This window comes from Setaria viridis, chromosome 3, assembly GCF_005286985.2.
Source record: "Setaria viridis chromosome 3, Setaria_viridis_v4.0, whole genome shotgun sequence".
Taxonomy (NCBI): domain Eukaryota; kingdom Viridiplantae; phylum Streptophyta; class Magnoliopsida; order Poales; family Poaceae; genus Setaria; species Setaria viridis.
This window is the reverse complement of record NC_048265.2, coordinates 47,066,441-47,085,016: the sequence shown is the minus strand read 5'-3', so window position 1 is coordinate 47,085,016 and position 18,576 is coordinate 47,066,441. Positions and strand designations below refer to the sequence as shown.

Here is an 18,576-nt window from a genome sequence, read left to right as displayed (position 1 = left end):
TGCGGCATGCCCCGGCGCTAGTGTCCGGCATGGACGGCCTCTACTTCCGGTCCCTTCATCGATTTCGCGAGCTCCGGGGCAGCGGAGGCCGAGGAGCTGGCGCCGGCGAGGACCATGCACAGCCTGGTAGGCAACGCTCGGCTACCTGCCGGAGGAGGGCCTCGTGCTCATGGAACCCTCTTCCTCCGGTGACGGAGGCATCGACGCCCTGGTGTGCCTCTTCAGCCGCGCCATGGACGTCTTCAAGGCCGGCTGCTACAACCTGGCAACGGCAGACGCACGGCTTTAGGTAGGCGCGCCATGGTCAGACGCACGTACGGCTTCTGTTGACAGGTATATAAAACCATTGTTAGACTGAACGAATTGCTTTCAGAAAAGAAAGACAGGATGGTCAACTTAAACCATGACTACAACCATTGAAGGAGCAGACAAAATGCTCCGGTGCGTCTGTCGGACGCATCGCAGACTCGCTAGATGCACCCGGAGCACCTGATCTGTTCTTAGCTAGAGGCAGCTTCTTGTACCGTTGAAATGCACCTTGCTGCATCCAGCAGTTTTAACATTTTACAGGACACAAAATGTGCACTTGCATTGGATGCAAGGCATCGCTACTAGGCACTTCTACATACTACGACATGCTACAGAAAACCACACCTGTACAAGTGCACCTCCCAGGAGGATACACAGTTCAGCAAACAACAACCTTTCAGCCCACGAGAACAAACCGGCCGTGGACCTTCCTGATGGCATGGACGGTCATGGTCACCCTCCTCGAGCCTTTCATCAGCTCGAAGGCGCAGATGTCGCCCTCGCGAAGCCTGTTTTCCTGAACAAACTTGGAGAAGGTGTAGTTCCGGACACCTTGTGCGCTGCGCGCGTAGTAGTACTTGACGCACCACTTGTCTTTCCTATTCGGCCTGACAAGCGTGATCTCATGCAGTCTACTGTCAAAGTGATCAGCAACAAACCGATTGGGGAAGATCTGTGGGAAAAAAATGTCAATTGTGTCAGAGTTGCTCCCAGATGTAGGGTCAAAGGTATTTCAGATAATAAAGCAGTAAAATTCAGGTAATTAACTAATTATGATGTACAGAGTAGTAGTGATACCACCGCAGTCCATAATGTATACAAATGCACCAAAATATACGCACCAGAAAGTTGTTCTTGCGTCGAACATGGCTCATCTGCAGAACGGTCACAAATGCAGGATTGTCCGATCGGATTGAAGCCAAGCTGATTATTTCCTCCTTTTCCTCATCGCTTAGCCGTTCAGCGATCCTTGTGTAGCAGTACTTGGATTTGGCATATTCTTCATCACTATCCTCTTCTCGAATGTCATCGCACTTGACATGATTGTTGCTGCTGTTTGGAGATTCAGGCAGTTGCCCTGTGAAGAAAATGTACATAATGTCTGTCAGATTATATATGTGAAAATGGTCAATGGAGACACAAAACTTGTAGTCACTCTACTTACTTGGATTCCTACCACCGGATTTCTTCGAAGTAGAGGCATGATGAGGGAACCCAGCCAGCTGAGACGGTGCAGTAGTCTCCTTAGAATCAGTCAGGGCATAATGCTCAGCTTGTTTACCCCTATCAGCCATATAGTCAAAATGTTTGTGCAGATCAGGAGCAGTTCTGTTGCCAAATAGAGAAGAAACCTTCTCGCAGCCGCTCGCTTCAAAGATCAGGACATCAAAGGAAGAGTTGCCACTGTATGTGAAGATAAGGAGGTCATTCTCCTTCAGTACATGAGCCTTGACGAAATCCTCCCATCTAGACATGAGGAACAGCTCATCGGCATGCTTCTCTAAGCCGATGTTCCATGTTTCACCGCTGGGTGCTTTCAGGTCAATACACCCGATCCCATTGAGATTCTTTGCAAACTTATCTGGTATGCTCTGACAAAGAAAAAAAAAAGTCGTCACTGCAGAATTAAGGCAAATATTTTTCTTGATCAACTAGTAAGGCAAATAACTGCTACTTTTAGAAGAAAATGAAACTTGGCAAGTGGGCATCTGATTAAGACCATCCTATATTGACATGAAATGCACATTCAGTTGTATAAGAGTAAATTTAAAATAAATCAAAATGTGTGCCTTTCACTCTCTTTTTTGCTTCACTTTCTTTCAGTAGCATATCTTCTTTGCCACAGAGGATTAGAACAAATTAATAACGAGAGTTAACGCTACATGACACAGCTTGTATAACTAAGATGCGCTCATTCTGTTTTACTAGACTTCTACTATTGCTTTTTTTTTGTTGTTAGCCCTATATGCTAGTTATAGTTAAAGATAAAAAAGAATAGGTGGCTGCATCTGTAAATGTTTAACTGTAAGTTTTCTAAAATGACATCTATCTGTGAACACAAATCAAGTACTACTGTTCACTTGGAAGGGTACAGGGTAATCGAGTGCCAGACACTTACAATGCCCTTGGCAAAATCTCCTGTCATGAGCTTGAAGAAGCGGATCTTGGTTACATCCATGTGCTCCCAGTAGTAGTGTTCCTGCCACTTCCTGCAGCTCTCACACCTCTTGTCAACCATCTGCGAAAATTGAATCACACAACACTGTCACAGCACAAATAGTTCACAGGATCATATGCAGAGAGAGAGAGAGAGAGAGAGAGAGAGAGAGAGAGAGAGAGAGAGAGAGAGAGATCTTCACCATGATCTTGTAGCATTCTCTGGGAGAATCTGAGCTTCCGAGGCGAAGCGGGTCTCCTCTTCTAGATATCAACGATGAGAGAGTGATGAGGGTGAGAGGAGTAGTTACAAAGCTTTTATTGAGATTTCACCTAGAATCTCAGAGAATGCTACTTGTGCACCAAATGTTGGTACACTACAGTCACTGAGATGCGGGGCCAGCGCTGTAGGTTCACAAGATGGTAGGTCCAGATCCACCCTCGGGGAGTGGTAAAAATTAAAGCTGATGACGGTAAATGGAGTGAAGCGGTGAACAAGTTCATTTCCTCTGTCACTGAACAGGTGGGTGAATTGAATTGCAGCATCGTTCCGTCAGTTTCAAGAACTGTGCTGTTAGAGATGATTACCATTGTTGAACTGTCAATGGAACAGAGGTTAAAATGGTTTGAACTGCCCAAGTTGGATCTTTTTCACCATGACACATGGCAGTCACACAAGGAGTGTTTCGTCAAGCCTCGTGCCTTCATCGCAGTATCTCTTGCACGCACGCACGCAGCGAACTCGATCGCAAGGACACATCAGACACCAACCACTGCACGAAACCGGACGTAACAGTCATGTCATGATTCAACTCTGTCTTCTTCTTTTTTCTTTCTTTCTTTCTTTCTTGCTTTTTTTTTGTTGCTGCAACCGCTGCGATCAGTGTCCGCGAAGGATGTGGACGTTCATGGCGAGCTCGCCGCCGCCGGCGAGCGGCTGGAACAGGCACAGGTCGGCCCTGCGCAGCGTGTTGTCGTCGACGAACTGCTTCCGCCCGCGGCGGAGCTGGCGCACCTTGCCCCCGGTTCCTGACCTGCAGCTCCGCCTCCCAGCTGCAGCCCACGCCGGGCCGCTGCAGCCGCCCGGGGGAGGTGCTCCACGGCGAAGCCCTTGTTGAAGCACACTGCATTCTTTTTTTTCGAGCAACGTGAATCAGATCATTGCTGATGGATTGGTGTGCTCTTAGTCTTAGGGCCTGTTTGGCAACAAGGTGTTAAAGTTTAACACCCGTCACATCGGATGTTTGGATGCTAATTAGGAGTATTAAACATAGGCTAATTACAAAACTAATTGCACAGATGGAGTGTAATCCGCGAGACGAATCTATTAAGCTTAATTAGTCCATGAGTTGACAATGTGGTGCTACAGTAACCATTTGCTAATGATGGATTAATTAGACTTAATAGATTCGTCTCGCGCATTAGCACAGGGTTCTGCAATTAGTTTTATAATTAGCTCATATTTAGTTCTCCTAATTAGCATCTGAACATCCGATGTGACACTGTTAAAGTTTAACACCTCGTATCCAAACACCCCCTTAGGTATCTTTGATTCAGGCACTGAAACAACTAAATTACTGAACTGAAGAAATAGTGCTGGAGTGGACACATACATCACATACCATGCTCTCATTGCCAGTTTGCCACTAAGCTCTGCTTGCCATCCCCCTGCAAAATGTTCCGGTGCAGGCAGGACCTGCTGCAGTAGTTCCGGCTGGTGCCTGGACCTCATCCGCGACCGCGAGTCCCGGGGCAATTTCACCTACGCCTCCATCCTCCGCACCCGCGTCGACGGCTTCTGTACGATGCCACTCCTCCTCGCCAACCTTCTCCCCACCAACACCACCGGCGCTGCCTACTACGCCATCCCGGAGGGCTCCCGCTTCGGCGGCCTCAACGACCGCCTGGGCTTCGGCGGCCGCGCTGTCCCGCCTCTCCATATGCTCCCTGTACCGCGGTCTCAATCCGAGGCCGCATTCCGTGCGCAGCTCGACGTGTGGCCGGCGTCGCCGGCCGCGAGCGCCGCCTCTTGCTGCGTGCTTAGCGACCGCGTCTACGTTTTCCCGCCGGTGGCTGGGTATGGCGTGCTCGTGGCGTCGCTGTCGAGCCCGGGGCCGCTCAGCGGCGCCATGGCCACGTGCCACCGCCAGCCGTGCCGCGGCTGAAAGGAGGAGGGTGGTGAGGTTCCTCGCCGGATGCCCCAGCGGAGGGTATTTTCACATAGCCCCCTAATACTTACAAAGTAGCCCCTAGTTTACAAAACACCCCCTATTTCGGATCGCGATCCAAATATTTGCAAAACACCCCCTGTTATTTGCAGAATGCACCCTGTACCGGACTGGCTCCTCCCGCGCTCGCCCGTCCGCCGCCGCCGCCGCCGTCAACCGACGGCGGCCGCCACCGCCCTTCCGCCCTCCACTCCCCCTTTCAGTTTCGATGCTTGTACAGGAGACGCGGAGAGTTGACGGCGGGCTGTCACGCGGCCGTGGGCGAGGGCTGAGAAGCGTCGCCGCGGCGGCGTGGAATCGAGCACGGAGGCGGCGGTGGATTGAGTGGCCTCACCGTCTCCGCCCGACGTCCGGCGGCGGCCGCGGGCTAGCACGAGGCCCCCGGACCTCCTTTGCCATCACACAAACACGTGGGTTTCAGCATGGATTTCCCGGATTTCCTCCGCGACTCTTTTCTTCTGCTCCGGTGACACAGCGTGATGGTTTGGTCTTCATGTTGAGGTACTCGTCAGAATAATCCTTGCAAATGACCTCTCGCGAATGGCCCGGGTGGTTAAACCAAATTATCTGACAATTCAGAATGCTGATGTTTCAACAATTTTGAAACAAATTTGTAACAAATAGCTGAACTCTTGACATTGAGTAACAGAAGCTACAACTCTGTTACGTCAACCAACAATTGGTTCAACAAACACATACTGAAAACATACCATATATTCATCAGGCAGATTGGTCTTGTCCATGTTTGTGACATACAGTGGAACACCAGGCCTAATATTCTTCTGAAACATGTCGAGTTTCGCCTTCCGCATACTAGTCAGGTTGCACTCCTTTGCCAAGACAGCGCACGACTCCGTGGATGTTTGTAGGCCACCTGAATCCATGGGGTTCAGAGTGTCCTCTGAATATTGCATTTCTTCAGCTGATGCAATGCCAATTATAAAGTCAGAACATTTTGCTGAAACAAATAATGAAAATGAAGAGCTGTATATCTAAACACAAATTGTCAAATTTAATAGTATTTGATCTTAGTGAAGGTGAGTCTGCTGGAGTCATCTTTGAAGCTTCTCTGATGTGGCTCAATTCACCGGCTCGATGCCGCGCTAATCCTTTCCTCATCGGAGATCGTTCATGAGGAATGCCCTTCCGTTGGACACCGCAACTGGGATTCATGATCACGCAAAAGAATTCTTTCTCGCATCCACTTGGATCAAAGATGAGGAACTTTAAGTGAGAGTTCCCACTGTATCTGTACACCAGCATGTCACCCTCCATCCAAGTGGGGAAAACGCAGAACACAGAACAAAAAAAAAACCAGAAACGAAATTGATGAAGCACAGAATACTCACACCAACTTAATATTGGCTGAATATATGCTCCCAGAACCTCACTTTTTTCTTATCCTGGATTGAGTCTGTGATCATTGTTCAAATTTACTGTCACATAAAAATATAGCGAACACAAAGATATATCAGAAATCAGTAGACCTGAAGGGAAAAAAACTTCAAAAACTAGCGAAGAATAAGTTACCCTGATCTTCAAATCCTATGACCTTTTTTCATTGCTATGTTGAACTGTCAGAAAATTAAGTGATAATAATTCTGTCACCCAATCCGAATAAACTACATATTCAATTAATATATCAGGATCACCCCATCCTTGATGGAATAAACAAGTGGAATAGGTTTGGAGCTGCTAGTGGATGGTCCATCGCCATCTTATTCCTAAAGCCAAATGGCGCATTGGGTTCTTGAAAGTTGGGTACATTCAAAGTTTCTGATTGGTGATTATGTAACCAGCATTTCCAACACAAAAGCAATTCCATTTTACAAATGCATCATCAAGAAAAGTGATGACATCGATCAAGTACATTCCTGTTTCCGAATGATGTGGACAGTCATTGTAAGCTTCTTGGTTTCCATCAGCTGAAAGAGGCAGATATCGCCTACTTTCAGTTCGTTGTCACTGACAAATTGCCACCAGCCTCGACCAATCCTACGCCTGTTGTTATTGATCTCGATTTCAGCTTCCCATATATCGGTCTTATTGGGATGCAAAAGGATGATAGAGTCATACCCACCTTGGAGGTACTTTTTTGCATACTCTGAACAGAATCCCTGGTTGCATGCAGAAAATGTGAGGTTCCATTATAGTATAATCAAAGGAACAAGTTGAAGCAATCCAAGGACTCCAAATTTCTTGCAGATGAATGATATTTTTTATTTTTTTACATTGAACAGAGCACTGATGACTCACCATACTGCTCGACTTTCCAATAACGTTGCTAGTCTTCACGATGAGTACAAAAAGATCATATGGAGACCGAATAGCTCGAACTTTATCTTCTATTTTACACTTTTGCTTATCGCTTAGAATGGTAAATCGTGGTATAATGTATGCAAGCTTAGTAACTCCATGCATAGGACTTCTGGAGGAAGGGGCATATCCTGCAGAGAAACCCAGTCACAAACATGGTCATCAAAGTCAGGATGTGCTCCACAACCAAATTCTAAAAATATTCCAAATGCTCTAGATATGAACCTGGTGCCTTTTTGCTGCAGATTTCAAGAGGATGAAAGGTCAATGTGACTCTTCCTTTGCTCTTTGATGGTTCGAATATGCAGATGTCGCCTTCTCTCAACCCATTGTCCTGAATGAAGTCCAACCAACCAGTAGAAAGAGCATACCAACCAACAGTACTAATACCCAAAGTGATTGCCCATGTCTTGCTACCATCAACATGAGAAAGTGTGATGGTCCCATTTTTGCCTAAAAGGTGTTTGACTACATAATCCTTAGAGATGGCCTGTTACAAATGATTTAAGAACTGCATTATATGACAAACAAAGACTGAAGACTCGGTGTGCACAAAGAGCAGATGATCCTAATTGAACTGAAAACTTTCGGCAAGTCAATTCAGCCAGTCAAATCAGCAAATGGAACTGTGTCAAAAAAAAGAGAGGAACAACGGAAGACAGATCCTCCTGAGTTCGGACTGCACGGGATAAATTTATAACTCACCAGAAATCCAAAAGACACTTGTCATGTCCATGGCTGTGATGTACAATGGAATTTGAGGTCTAATTTTCTGCTCAAGGGCATCAATTTTTCTCTTTTGCTCACTTGTCATGTTGCAACCCATTGGAAAGACTAATCAAGACTTCTGGAAAACAACTGAATTGAGGGGTTCCTTAATGTCGTCATCTTCAGCTACATAATGATAACGACGAAAAGTTAGTGCACAAAGGTAGTGTAAGCACTAAGCAGTGCTCACAATAAAGTTGTTTACCTGATTTCTATGAAGGAGAATCTGTTGGTTTCTTCTTTGAAGTTTTCCTCGTGTGTCTAGAGCTAGCATGGCAATGTTCCACTGATCTTTTGCTCGTTGGTGATTGCATATGAAATGAAGTCGGTGTATTATCATTAGAAATGCTCCTATCTTGCTCGTAAGTATCGTCCATCACAACACAGGAGAAATATTTCTCACAATTACTTGGATCAAAGATACAAACTTTAAAATGGGATTTTCCACAATAGGTGAACACCAAGAAGTCCTCCTGTTTAAGATCATAGACACTGGCAAAATTTGCCCATCCAGATCCCATAACCAAAGCATCTTGTTCCCTGGCAACCTTAACATTATAATTTTTACCATTTGGAACTTCTAGTTGGACTTCTTCAGGGATCTGCCCTCCGATATTGTTTGCAAACCTTTTCGGAATGGTCTGCATGAAACATAACCAAATGAGGACTTTTCTTTACATAAGACAGCTCTCATGTAATCAAGAGCGCTATGCACAACTAGTTTTGTAGACAATGGTAGTGTCAAAGTCAGGAACAGAGCACACCTAATAAAATGGAAAAAAGTGCCAGCAACCGGCAAGCCACCAAAGAAATACTTATCACTAGTTGAAAATCATGCTTATAACTCATTTTCGTAATTAAGAAAATATCTTTAACCTACTAATCATACTTGAAAACCAAGAGCTATATTTTCTCCTCCAAATATATACACGTTTGGTTATTCAGGTATGATTCATGCATTGTTTAATCATTTAATTATAGCCAACATTATTTGTGAAAAACCAGAATTTATTGCCAACTTTGAAATTCAGCATCAGCACTACCTTGCTAGCTAAATTTCTGTCCACCCGAAAAATTAATAATACAAAAAAGTTGCAGTTTTCTAATGGCAAACTTGCAATAATGGTTGTCAAAGTGGTGACAAGATTGGAATTCCCCTATAAAAGAACTATAAAAATAGATACCGGTTCACAAGAATAGTATAATAGAGAATATCTTATCAGTTTCTCCTTGAAATTACTCACACTCAACATAACCTTGAAGAAGCACCTATCCGCATCACCCATGTGGTGCCAATAATGATTTGCAATGCAATCCTTGCATGTAGTGCAAGCTTTGTTCATCCTGTAGCAACTCATACCATGTTAATTGATATAAAATTGTCAGATACTTAGTTTAGGTTTGTATTTTTGAGTTGTAAGGGTGTTAAGTCTATAGAGGCACTTTAATGTTTGCAGGTTTTTCTCTTCTTTGTAATCTCTACTTAGTATGCTGTAATTCTATGTATGGATGCTTGTTCTTGGCATTTTTGGGTCAATATAATAGTAGGTGGGAGCTGCCTATCCCCTAAATTGCTTGAAAAAAAGAGAAATTAAAACAAAATTCATAAGCATCCTTTTGTAAGCTCACCTTCACACCTCACAACAGCACATGGAAGTGAAGTGTAACATAGGCGGGAAATGGTTTTTGGGAACATAAAACAATGCTAGGTAGGAAAGCAAATTGTACTAAAAAATTCAATAATTTTAGGTACTATAACGACAAGCAGACATATATAACAAATATTAGAAAGTAAAGTCACGAATGTTTTGCTTGCTGGAACAAAAAGATGAGTAGAGCTACCACTAGAGTTTTTTTTGCCAACCTTTCACTTCCTGATGATTGCAAATGGCTGTTATGAGATGTCATACGTTCTTGGACACAAGGAATGCTGTTAATCGGGAAACAGGATAACTCTTTCTCACAGGTACTTGGACTGAATATTTGAACATCAAAATGGGAATCTCCATTGTATCCAAACACCAAGGTATCACCTTACTCCAGTTCATAAGCACTGGCAAATACCGCCCATCCAGATTGAAGGAGTAGCTCATTATGCTCCTTGGCCACCTCAATGTCATATGTTTCACCATCTCGCACTTTGAGCTTTATTCTTTCAGATATCTGACCTCCAACATTCTTCACAAACTTTTTAGGTATGATCTGCATGAATAAACAAATGATACCTTTTTATTTGCTTAAGAAAACAGTTATTGTAATGGCAATCAAGAGTGCTGTGCATAACTAGTTTACTATATAAGATCAACTGCCTTTTCTCAGGAACAGAAATACACCTCTGCTATATACGATCAACGTTTATTTTGTTCTCAGGAACATAATAAACATCGTGAAATGAACATAAGAAAGAAAAAGGATTGGAAACAACAGAGACTCTAATGGGATGTTAATCAGCAACCACTTGTTTGGTCTTTTTTTTTCTAGAAAACCACTTCGTCTTTGTACCCATATAGTTTTCCTTTTTTCGTGAACGTGCAGCTCTCCTGCGTATTCACGAAAAAAGTTTTCCTTTTTTAACCAGAAACCATGTGTATAGCCTAGTGATAGAGGACAAAGTTGTGGTTCTTGAGTTCAAAACCCAATTCTTCTCAAAAGCAAGCGTATAGAATTCCTCCTGTGTGATCTCTCTTATATTATTTTACAGGATATGCTACTAAATTCACTACAAACAAAACCAACAGCATGCAAGTTTTACCTTCTCAATAGAGAATTGCTGCTATTCACCTGCGCATTGTGAGATAGTTCATTGATTTAAAACTACAACTAATGATCATCAAACAGCTAGATCAGTTACTCATTTTTACAAAAAAAAAAAGAAAAAGAAGAGTTGTCGAAGATATCTCTTGGTGAAAAAAAGCATAATTGGTAGGTCTTACCAGTCCACTTTTGAAATCCTCATCTAGCATAACCACGAAGAAACGCCTCTTGTCCATCTGGTGCCAATAATGATTTGCAGCACAATCTTTGCATATCGTATTTTGTGAACTTGTACTCATCCGGTGACCACAGCTGCCATTCACAATGCTATTTGAGAAAAAAAAATTTAGAGAAACTTAAAATCAAATAAAAAAACATGTGCATGTGTGCACACATGTAGATACATGAAAGTCAATGATAAATAGCTAAATATGATTACAGCAATAGTCAGACAAGTATGTGTAAATAATACAAAACAGTCCATTCAGCCTATTTACAGCATTACACAGGCACAGAAAATATGAGAAGTTAAATACACTATTTTTTTCCAATTGGAGCAAAAAGATTACTAGAGCTACAACTGCAACATTTTTACTAACATTCCTTTGACAGAGGGAGTGATGTTCATCACAACACAGGAAAACTTTCTCACAACCACTTTGGTCAAAGATTTGAACTCTGAAGCGGGAGCTCCCACTGTATCTAAACACCAACATGTCACACTGCTCGAGTTCATAATGCTGGCAAATTTCGCCCAACCAGATCGGAAGACTAACTCATTATGTTCCTTGGCAATCTGAATGTCATATGATTTCCCATCTGGCACTTCAAGCTTGACAAATTCTGGTATCTGCCCCTTGATATTGTTTGCGAATTTTTTTGGTACAGCCTGCAGTAATAAATCAAAATAGTGTTTTGTAAAAAAAATAGAAAGAAAGCTCCTGTAAAGGCAATAGAGAGCATCCAAACAGAACTGCCATATTAGATAAACCAGTCCATTTTATTTGCAGGTATTAAAACACTCCTAGTTAAATAAAAAGATCGATTACTGTAACCATCTGAATAAATGTGAGAAACTGTACATAAATTTGCGCTAATATGGATTTCATCTTTTTAGAGAGAACGTGGGGATTTTGTTTGGCAACTACAACTTATACTCTGCAGTGAAACTGAAAAAGGAAAATCAACAAGTTCATCTTCACACCTCAAGCTATTGTTTTATAGCAGGGACAGTGCTGGCAATTAATACTGGAAAACAAAGAATATATCTGTTCTCAATATCAGCAGAAACTCAATTGCTTAGACATTCTAGCTGTGTTGTTTTGACCAAATACAGTAGGTGAAAAGAAATGTAGGAAATTACAGAAGAGATATCTTAGTGCACAGTATCAGCAAATAACAAGGCCTCACCACATAACCACCAATCACAACATTGAGAAAACTCTTTTCGTGATCACCCATGTGGTTCCAATAATGATATACAATGCACTCCTTGCATCTTGTTGAACTCATCCTCTGAAATCTCCTACCATAAACATTGGAGATATATCAGGTAAGAACCCATAAAGAATTTCCTGTGCGGGTATCCAAAAAATCTCAAATTTTGTATTCTTTCACTAACAACTCTAACTTGCTCCACAAAACAGGATTTATGAAATAGAGGCACAGATAGTCGAGTAAACCAAAATCTGATTATAAATTTTGCCACTTTATTGAAGCAGCACAGGATAGTGGAGCGGCACAGGATAGTGGACGAGAAAAACTGAAAAATCCACATAAACATGCTGCACTAGTTACGTTCTAGATATGAGGATAGCCATGATGAACTGGGCTTTTAGAAACACGAGATGCAACTCAGTAACAGTAAGAAGCCGGCCGTCAGCTGTTGTTGGTGGACCTGTAAGAAGCGTAGGAGATCGTGGCGTTGGTCCAGCTCTGATGGATCTGCTCCGCATTGGCGCCGTCCCCGGCGGCGTGCAGCGGGTACAAGTTGTCCGGCCGTGTGGCGCCTTCTAGCTCCTCGTACCGGCTCACTTCCTCGTACCTGACCAAGACGACCGGATCATCAGCATCGGCAGGAGCAGGAACAGCAGGGCGTCCTGGCTCTGAGCACAGATCAGTTCAGGCTTACCTTCCGTTGAGGAGCGAGTTCTTGCTGAGAAATGTGTCGAACTCGGCGGCCCACTGCGGCGCCGGCGCGCCCGCCGGGCCAATAATCTTGCGCAGGTTGTGCGCGTCGCTGCCGCCGGAGCCGAGGATGAGGACGCCTTCCTCCCGGAGGGTTGCCGAGGTTGTAGTGGTAGGCGTGCCGTCGCAAGAATGGAGTGGCATGCATTTGGGGTTTTTCTTCCCCAAGCAACTCCAAGCTTCCGCCAGAAGCTAGTATGCTACTGATCAACTGATGCAGTACAAGCCCTGGGCGTAGAAATAGGACAGGCCACCTGACATCAGCCAGATAATAAGGCCTACTTGCATTTCCTTGGATAAAGATGAGTTCCCTACATAGATATGAACCAAAAAAAGTTATTTACAATATTTTTCAGCCATGACACAAGTGCCAGGCATTGTTTCAGGTAAAAAGAATATAATACTATGCATGGGTCACGTAGCTATAATAGTACGAGTGTTCACATTTCACATTGGGTCAGGTAGCCAGATATGAGTGTTCACATTTACTGGCTAGTACTTTTGACCATGACACGAGTAACCAAGATCATGGTGTTTGATTGGCTTACCGGCTGTTGGGCTGGACTTATAACCCGACTGAAAAGCTGAAACGGCTGATTTGTTATGAGAGAAAAATATTATTTGGTGGCTGATAAAAGCCAACTGATAAACTGAAGCGAACAGAGTCTTAAATGTAACATATTCGGATTATTAAAGGTAACGAATTCCATTACACATGTTCACTGTAATCTAATCCCTTATCTAAATAATATCTATCTATACACCACAATCAGATATAACACCACATACGTTACCAAAGTGCAACCAAATAAAGAGGGTAATCGCTCATTTCAGTCAAATACATTGTAATCTGATTCCCTTTACACTTACTTTACCTTAGCACGAACCAAACACTATCTTTGCATGACCAAACTACCCTTGAGATAGGGGCAATGGTTAATCCTAAGCCCACAACTTGGAAGGGGTGAGGGTGGAAATAAGATGCTTTACAAGGTTAAAAATGAGAAATGAGTTAAGCACGAGTACCCATCACTTGTGATTAAACAAAACTACCAAAGTTAACAAGAGAGATCTAGAGAGATCTCTATGCACTAGTACCCAGCGGGAGTTCTGCCATTTTAGCACCAGAATCTGCATCAAAGCTGGAAGAGCGAAGCGATAGATTTGTCCTTTTATCTCTCGGTCCAGCGGCCGCATGAACTGCAGAAACGATGCAAAAGGCGCAAAAACAAAGAGGTTACCAGGATTTCGCCAGAGATCGGCGATCTTGTTCGGTCCGGTGAAGGTGTATTGCCGGCACTGATGATGATGACTGAGCAAAACGAGGGATTTCTTACTGCCATCGACCTGCCGCCAGGGCGTAGCGAGATTACCCTGGGCTCGGCGACGGCTCTCCGGATCGCCGCCCACCTCTCCCTTCCTTCCGGCGGTTGCGCCCGCTGCCCCTCCTGCCATCATGCATCACCGTCCGGTGGCCGGCGGCGGCGAGGCGGCGACCTCCCTCGAGTGGGCTCGCCCGCCGCGATGCCGTTATTGCCACGGAGGCTGGGCCGACTGAGTGAGGGATACGCCCGCTTGCAGGCCTCCGGCCCATGAAGGGCTCTGTTGTGCTGCAGCAGGCCGCCGGCTGACGGGTTAGAAGAAGCCCAGACCCGATACCCAACAAGCAACAGGTACGACAAACTGCTAGTTCAAATTTGGTCAATTTTAAGAATTTCAACCACAGTAACATCTATGAAATTTAAGATTTTCCAGCATCTATGGATGCAAGTACTCCAACTGCATGATAAAATGTCAGGTCAAAACCAGTCATAGGCATCAACTATGATTTGCCTTGTACTCGTATTTGCTTTCAACAAAACTGGATAATTCTATGAGTTGAGGTGTACAAAAAAGCATTTGGAAGAATAGGTAGGTTCGTCACTGAAAGTACTTCTGCATCACTGTAACTTCATTACTAAAACATTTCACACTACCGACTTTAGGATCCAAACATTGACAGTATACTTATACGTACACAAACGCTACTGAATTGTATTGTTGACTAATATATATACCATTCAAGATTATTCTCATCTAAACTCGCCATAAATAAGCAACATATTGGGGGCAGCATAAGATTATTCGAAGTTCATCACATTCAGAGTTTCATTCTGGAGGTTGTATTTGGATAACTTAAGAAATTAAACTCCAGTGATCTCTTGTGAGGAGTCAGGATGGATAGTAGAGATAAGCTAACCACACTGAATGAGCATTTCGAACACAAAAGCACCGCCATTTTCACACACTGAGACATCAGCAGTTCAGCACGAACAGCTCTGATGCAGATCAACTACAACTACATCGATCTCTTTCGGATAATGTGGACGTCCATCGTCAGCTTCTTCGTGTTTTTCATCAGGCTGAAGAGGCAGATGTCGCCCGGTTTCAGCTTGTTGTCATCCACAAAGTGCCTCCAGCCTCGACCAAGGGTGTACCTCCTGTTCTTAACCCGGAATACAGCCTCCCATGTATCGTCCTTGCTGGGACCCGGGCGGCGAAGCCTCATAGTCTGGTTCTCGCGTGGAAGATACTTTGTTGCATAGTCTATAGCGAATTCCTGATTGCATAGGGAAAAAATGCAAAAGAATTTTCAGTGCTAAATTGCTAACACAACCAAAGCAACAGGCTGCAGTTCTTTTCTGCTCTGTAATTTTTTTTGAATAAATTTCTGCTCTGTAATTTCAGTCACAATAAAATTCACATGCTCCCACTAAACTCAGCGGGGAATAAACTTTCGGAAAATGAAATGTCAGTTTCCTTTTAGTTCTAACACTGAACAAAATAAATGATGACTCACCAAAAAGGCGCGGGCAGTATTGCTATTACACATAGTGGCCACATAAATGGGGATCTTGGACTCAATAGCTCCAACTTTCTTGTCTACTTCATTCTTCTGCTGATCATTCAGAGTTGTGTATCGCGGTAAGATGTATGGAGGCTTAGCAACTCCATGCCTAGGACTCTTGGTCCTTGCTGAAGGGACATGTCCTGCAGAGAAGCCCCAATCACAAGCATGATCATCAAATTCAGAATATACCCGTAGAACTAAATCTAAAGGAACCAAATCCTAAGCACATATATAACCTGGTGGTTGCAGGTGATGGATTTCTTCAAGGTGATGTAAATCAAATACGTCAAATTCTTACCTCTTCTCTGTGAAGGAGAGTCTATTGGGTTCATCTTGGAAGTTTTTCTACTGCCACTTGGGCTACCAATTTCCATCCTTTTGCCTGTTGGTGACTGTGTATGATCACCGTGAGAAACTTTCCTTTCTTGCACACAAGGAGCGCCGTCCATCAGAACACAAGACAGCTCTTTCTCACAACCACTTGGATCGAAGAGTCGGACTTTGAAGTGGGAGTTCTTACAGTTTCTGAACACTAACAAGTCACCAAATTTAAGCTCATAAGCAGTGGCAAAATCTGGCCATCCAGTCCGAAGGACCAACTCGTTCTGCTCCGTGGCAACCTGAACGGCATATGTTTTGCCATCTGGCGCCTCTAGTTTGAGTTCTTCAGATAAATGCTCTCTGATGTTGGCCACAAACTTTCTTGGTATGGTCTGCATGAGTTTGCAAATTAGGTCTTTTACAATTTTCTAAGAACCAGGTCTATGGTTACAACTTTTGCACGAAACCCATGAGCATAGATGGTCTCTTCTCTACAAGTGTTTCGAAAGTCTGATACTCTGATCTCCTTTTCTACATCATTAATACAAGATAACAAGACCGGTGTTATTGAGAACGTCTTACCACTCCGTTTTTGAAATCACCCATCATAACCTTGAAGAAACGCTTCTGGTCATCCATGTGGTGCCAATAATGGTGTGCGATGCACTCCTTGCATACTGTGCTAGGTTTGTTCATCCTATCACCTCTCCAACGATCCTAACATGTAAGGAAGCTGTTAGGGGAACTTCAAATCTAATCCATGCACTCACTGTCACTGATACAGTGATACACACCCTGACTATGCAAGTATGAGAAAAATAATCCTAAGGTTTCAATATTTTTTCCAAACTATAATGATAGGCAAGCAAGTATGTTGCAGGTATGGCATGGTGACTTCAAATGTATCTAGAACACCAGACATTTTTAGGATCTAGTGATACTGGGACCGGTGCTACTACTTTGTCCCTCAAAAGCGAAAGATAAACAAGCATCATTATGACTGAACAAAAACTAAAAAAAGAATTCAGTTCCTAGGGCAATGTAAACCTTGTCCCCAGAAGCAAAATCAAATCCTTATGAACCCCTGACAGACTTGCGAGGTCTCACAACACTCAACTCCGTGTATATTTTCCAGACTAAGTAAATTAAAAAAAATGCAAACCCAGAAGGATCAGGACAATTTCTGATTGTGTTACCAAGATCTAGAAAAGGAAGAGGCCACTAACCTTGGCAAGAAGCTCTACAAGTCGATGATGCTCTGCAGAGAAGCAGCCTCAACACCAGCCGGCCAAGCACCCGGCGTAGGTGTAGGGTAAGGCACCACTTCAAGTGAGCCAAAAGCCACACTGCCTAGTGCTTACACGTGTGGATCTTGTACCTGCTGCGTTCCTGTGGATCAAGCTGTGTTTTCACTCTTTAGCACATTAACCAACGTTGGTATCATAGCTTCACTGAAAATAGATGCAGGAAAAGGCATGGCATGGTTACTTTTATTGAGAATCTAGTGTTCTGGACTACTGAGAACCAAAAGCTGCAAGGAATCTACTGAGTGCTGACAAATGCGTGTGCCAGCTCCTTTTAGCAAGTTATAAGAAACGGATACTATCAGTTAGAATTTTTTTTCTATATCATGTGTAGCAGCCAACAACTGAAAATGAAAGATACCAAAACAAAATATTACAGGGTCTTGAAGTTTTCAGATGTAGAAACTCACAAGACCAAAGAAAACAGTAATGATTTTTGGCATTGGAAAAGACTCAGTAACAAGAAGGAGCCCAAAAGTTGCTGGATAAGTCTTGGCTTTCTTGTGGGGTTGCTGGACAGTGGGACTGCTGTCCTCCTTGTTGATTGGAGGAGGACAGTGGGGCTGCTGAAGATACTGCTAGTCCTTTGTTGACTGAAGGAGGACAGTGGGGCTGCAGCATATGCTTGCTGCAGCACCACTTTTGTTGACTACTTTTAGGGTAGGACAGTCATAGGCATCTTAGACTAGATAGGACAGCATCAAAAGGCATCTTAGACTAGCATATGCCTTGATGCTTGGCTGGTTGGCTGCTTGGCCAGCTATAAATATGTATCCCCAACCCTTGGTTGGACATGGTATTGTGGAAAGAAAACCCAGAAAATTGCCCCAACTCTTCCTAGTGCCATCCTCTCGATGAGAGTTACAGTTCAGATCCTAACAACTGGTATCAGAGCCGTACTATCCTGTAGCTTGAACATCTCCTGCTCACAACCCTCCCCAGTCACCTTTCGTCCCCAGCCGGTAGCAGAAGCACCGGCTGTCCCTGCTCACTCCTCTCCCTCCACGCAGACGAGCGGCAGCTCGTCGGAAGCAGCCTCTTCCCCACGCAGCCCCCCGGTAGCGCGCTATGTCCGCAGGACAGTCTCAGCACTCGGTCGCCTCGAGCGCACGACGTCGGCAGGAGGCCGAGCTCGCTGCGGCAGAGGAGCGTACCCGAGTGGCGGCGGAGACCGCTGCGGCGGCGGCAAGGGCGTCGAGGCTGGCGGCGGCGGAGCTGGCTGCAGCAAGGGCGGAAGCGGAAGCGGCGGCGGCGGCAGATGCCGCACGTGCGGCGGCAGCGGAGCTCGAGACTCTACGTGGCGGTAGCATCAGCAGCGCTACCTCTGCCGATGGCGGTACCG

General features: G+C 44.3%; 3 protein-coding genes and 1 non-coding gene across 4 annotated transcripts; all 4 read right to left on the bottom strand.

The window, feature by feature from the left end:
- Nucleotides 1-388: 388 nt before the first annotated feature.
- LOC117847330 (B3 domain-containing protein Os12g0592300) lies at nt 389-2,799 on the bottom strand. Its single transcript, XM_034728521.2, has 5 exons — nt 2,670-2,799; nt 2,429-2,548; nt 1,475-1,901; nt 1,152-1,387; nt 389-982 (listed from the first exon to the last, which is right to left on the bottom strand). The coding sequence occupies exons 1-5, from the start codon at nt 2,670-2,672 to the stop codon at nt 707-709; spliced, it is 1,062 nt and encodes a 353-aa protein (XP_034584412.1). The 5' UTR covers nt 2,673-2,799; the 3' UTR covers nt 389-706.
- A 2,448-nt stretch (nt 2,800-5,247) lies between these two features.
- On the bottom strand, nt 5,248-10,768 carry LOC117848126 (putative B3 domain-containing protein Os03g0621600). Its single transcript, XM_072292463.1, has 7 exons — nt 10,712-10,768; nt 9,843-9,980; nt 8,188-8,419; nt 6,951-7,141; nt 6,565-6,811; nt 5,405-5,652; nt 5,248-5,277 (listed from the first exon to the last, which is right to left on the bottom strand). Exons 1-7 carry the CDS (start codon nt 10,766-10,768, stop codon nt 5,248-5,250), a joined length of 1,143 nt encoding a protein of 380 aa, XP_072148564.1.
- A 1,642-nt stretch (nt 10,769-12,410) lies between these two features.
- Nucleotides 12,411-12,863, bottom strand: LOC117848124 (extradiol ring-cleavage dioxygenase). Its single transcript, XM_034729453.2, has 2 exons — nt 12,664-12,863; nt 12,411-12,576 (listed from the first exon to the last, which is right to left on the bottom strand). The coding sequence occupies exons 1-2, from the start codon at nt 12,861-12,863 to the stop codon at nt 12,411-12,413; spliced, it is 366 nt and encodes a 121-aa protein (XP_034585344.2).
- A 2,700-nt stretch (nt 12,864-15,563) lies between these two features.
- Nucleotides 15,564-17,263, bottom strand: LOC117850426 (uncharacterized). The gene is made up of 4 exons (XR_011897679.1): nt 17,157-17,263; nt 16,513-16,647; nt 15,908-16,322; nt 15,564-15,749 (listed from the first exon to the last, which is right to left on the bottom strand). It is a non-coding gene; the product is annotated as an uncharacterized protein (transcript).
- Nucleotides 17,264-18,576: the final 1,313 nt, after the last annotated feature.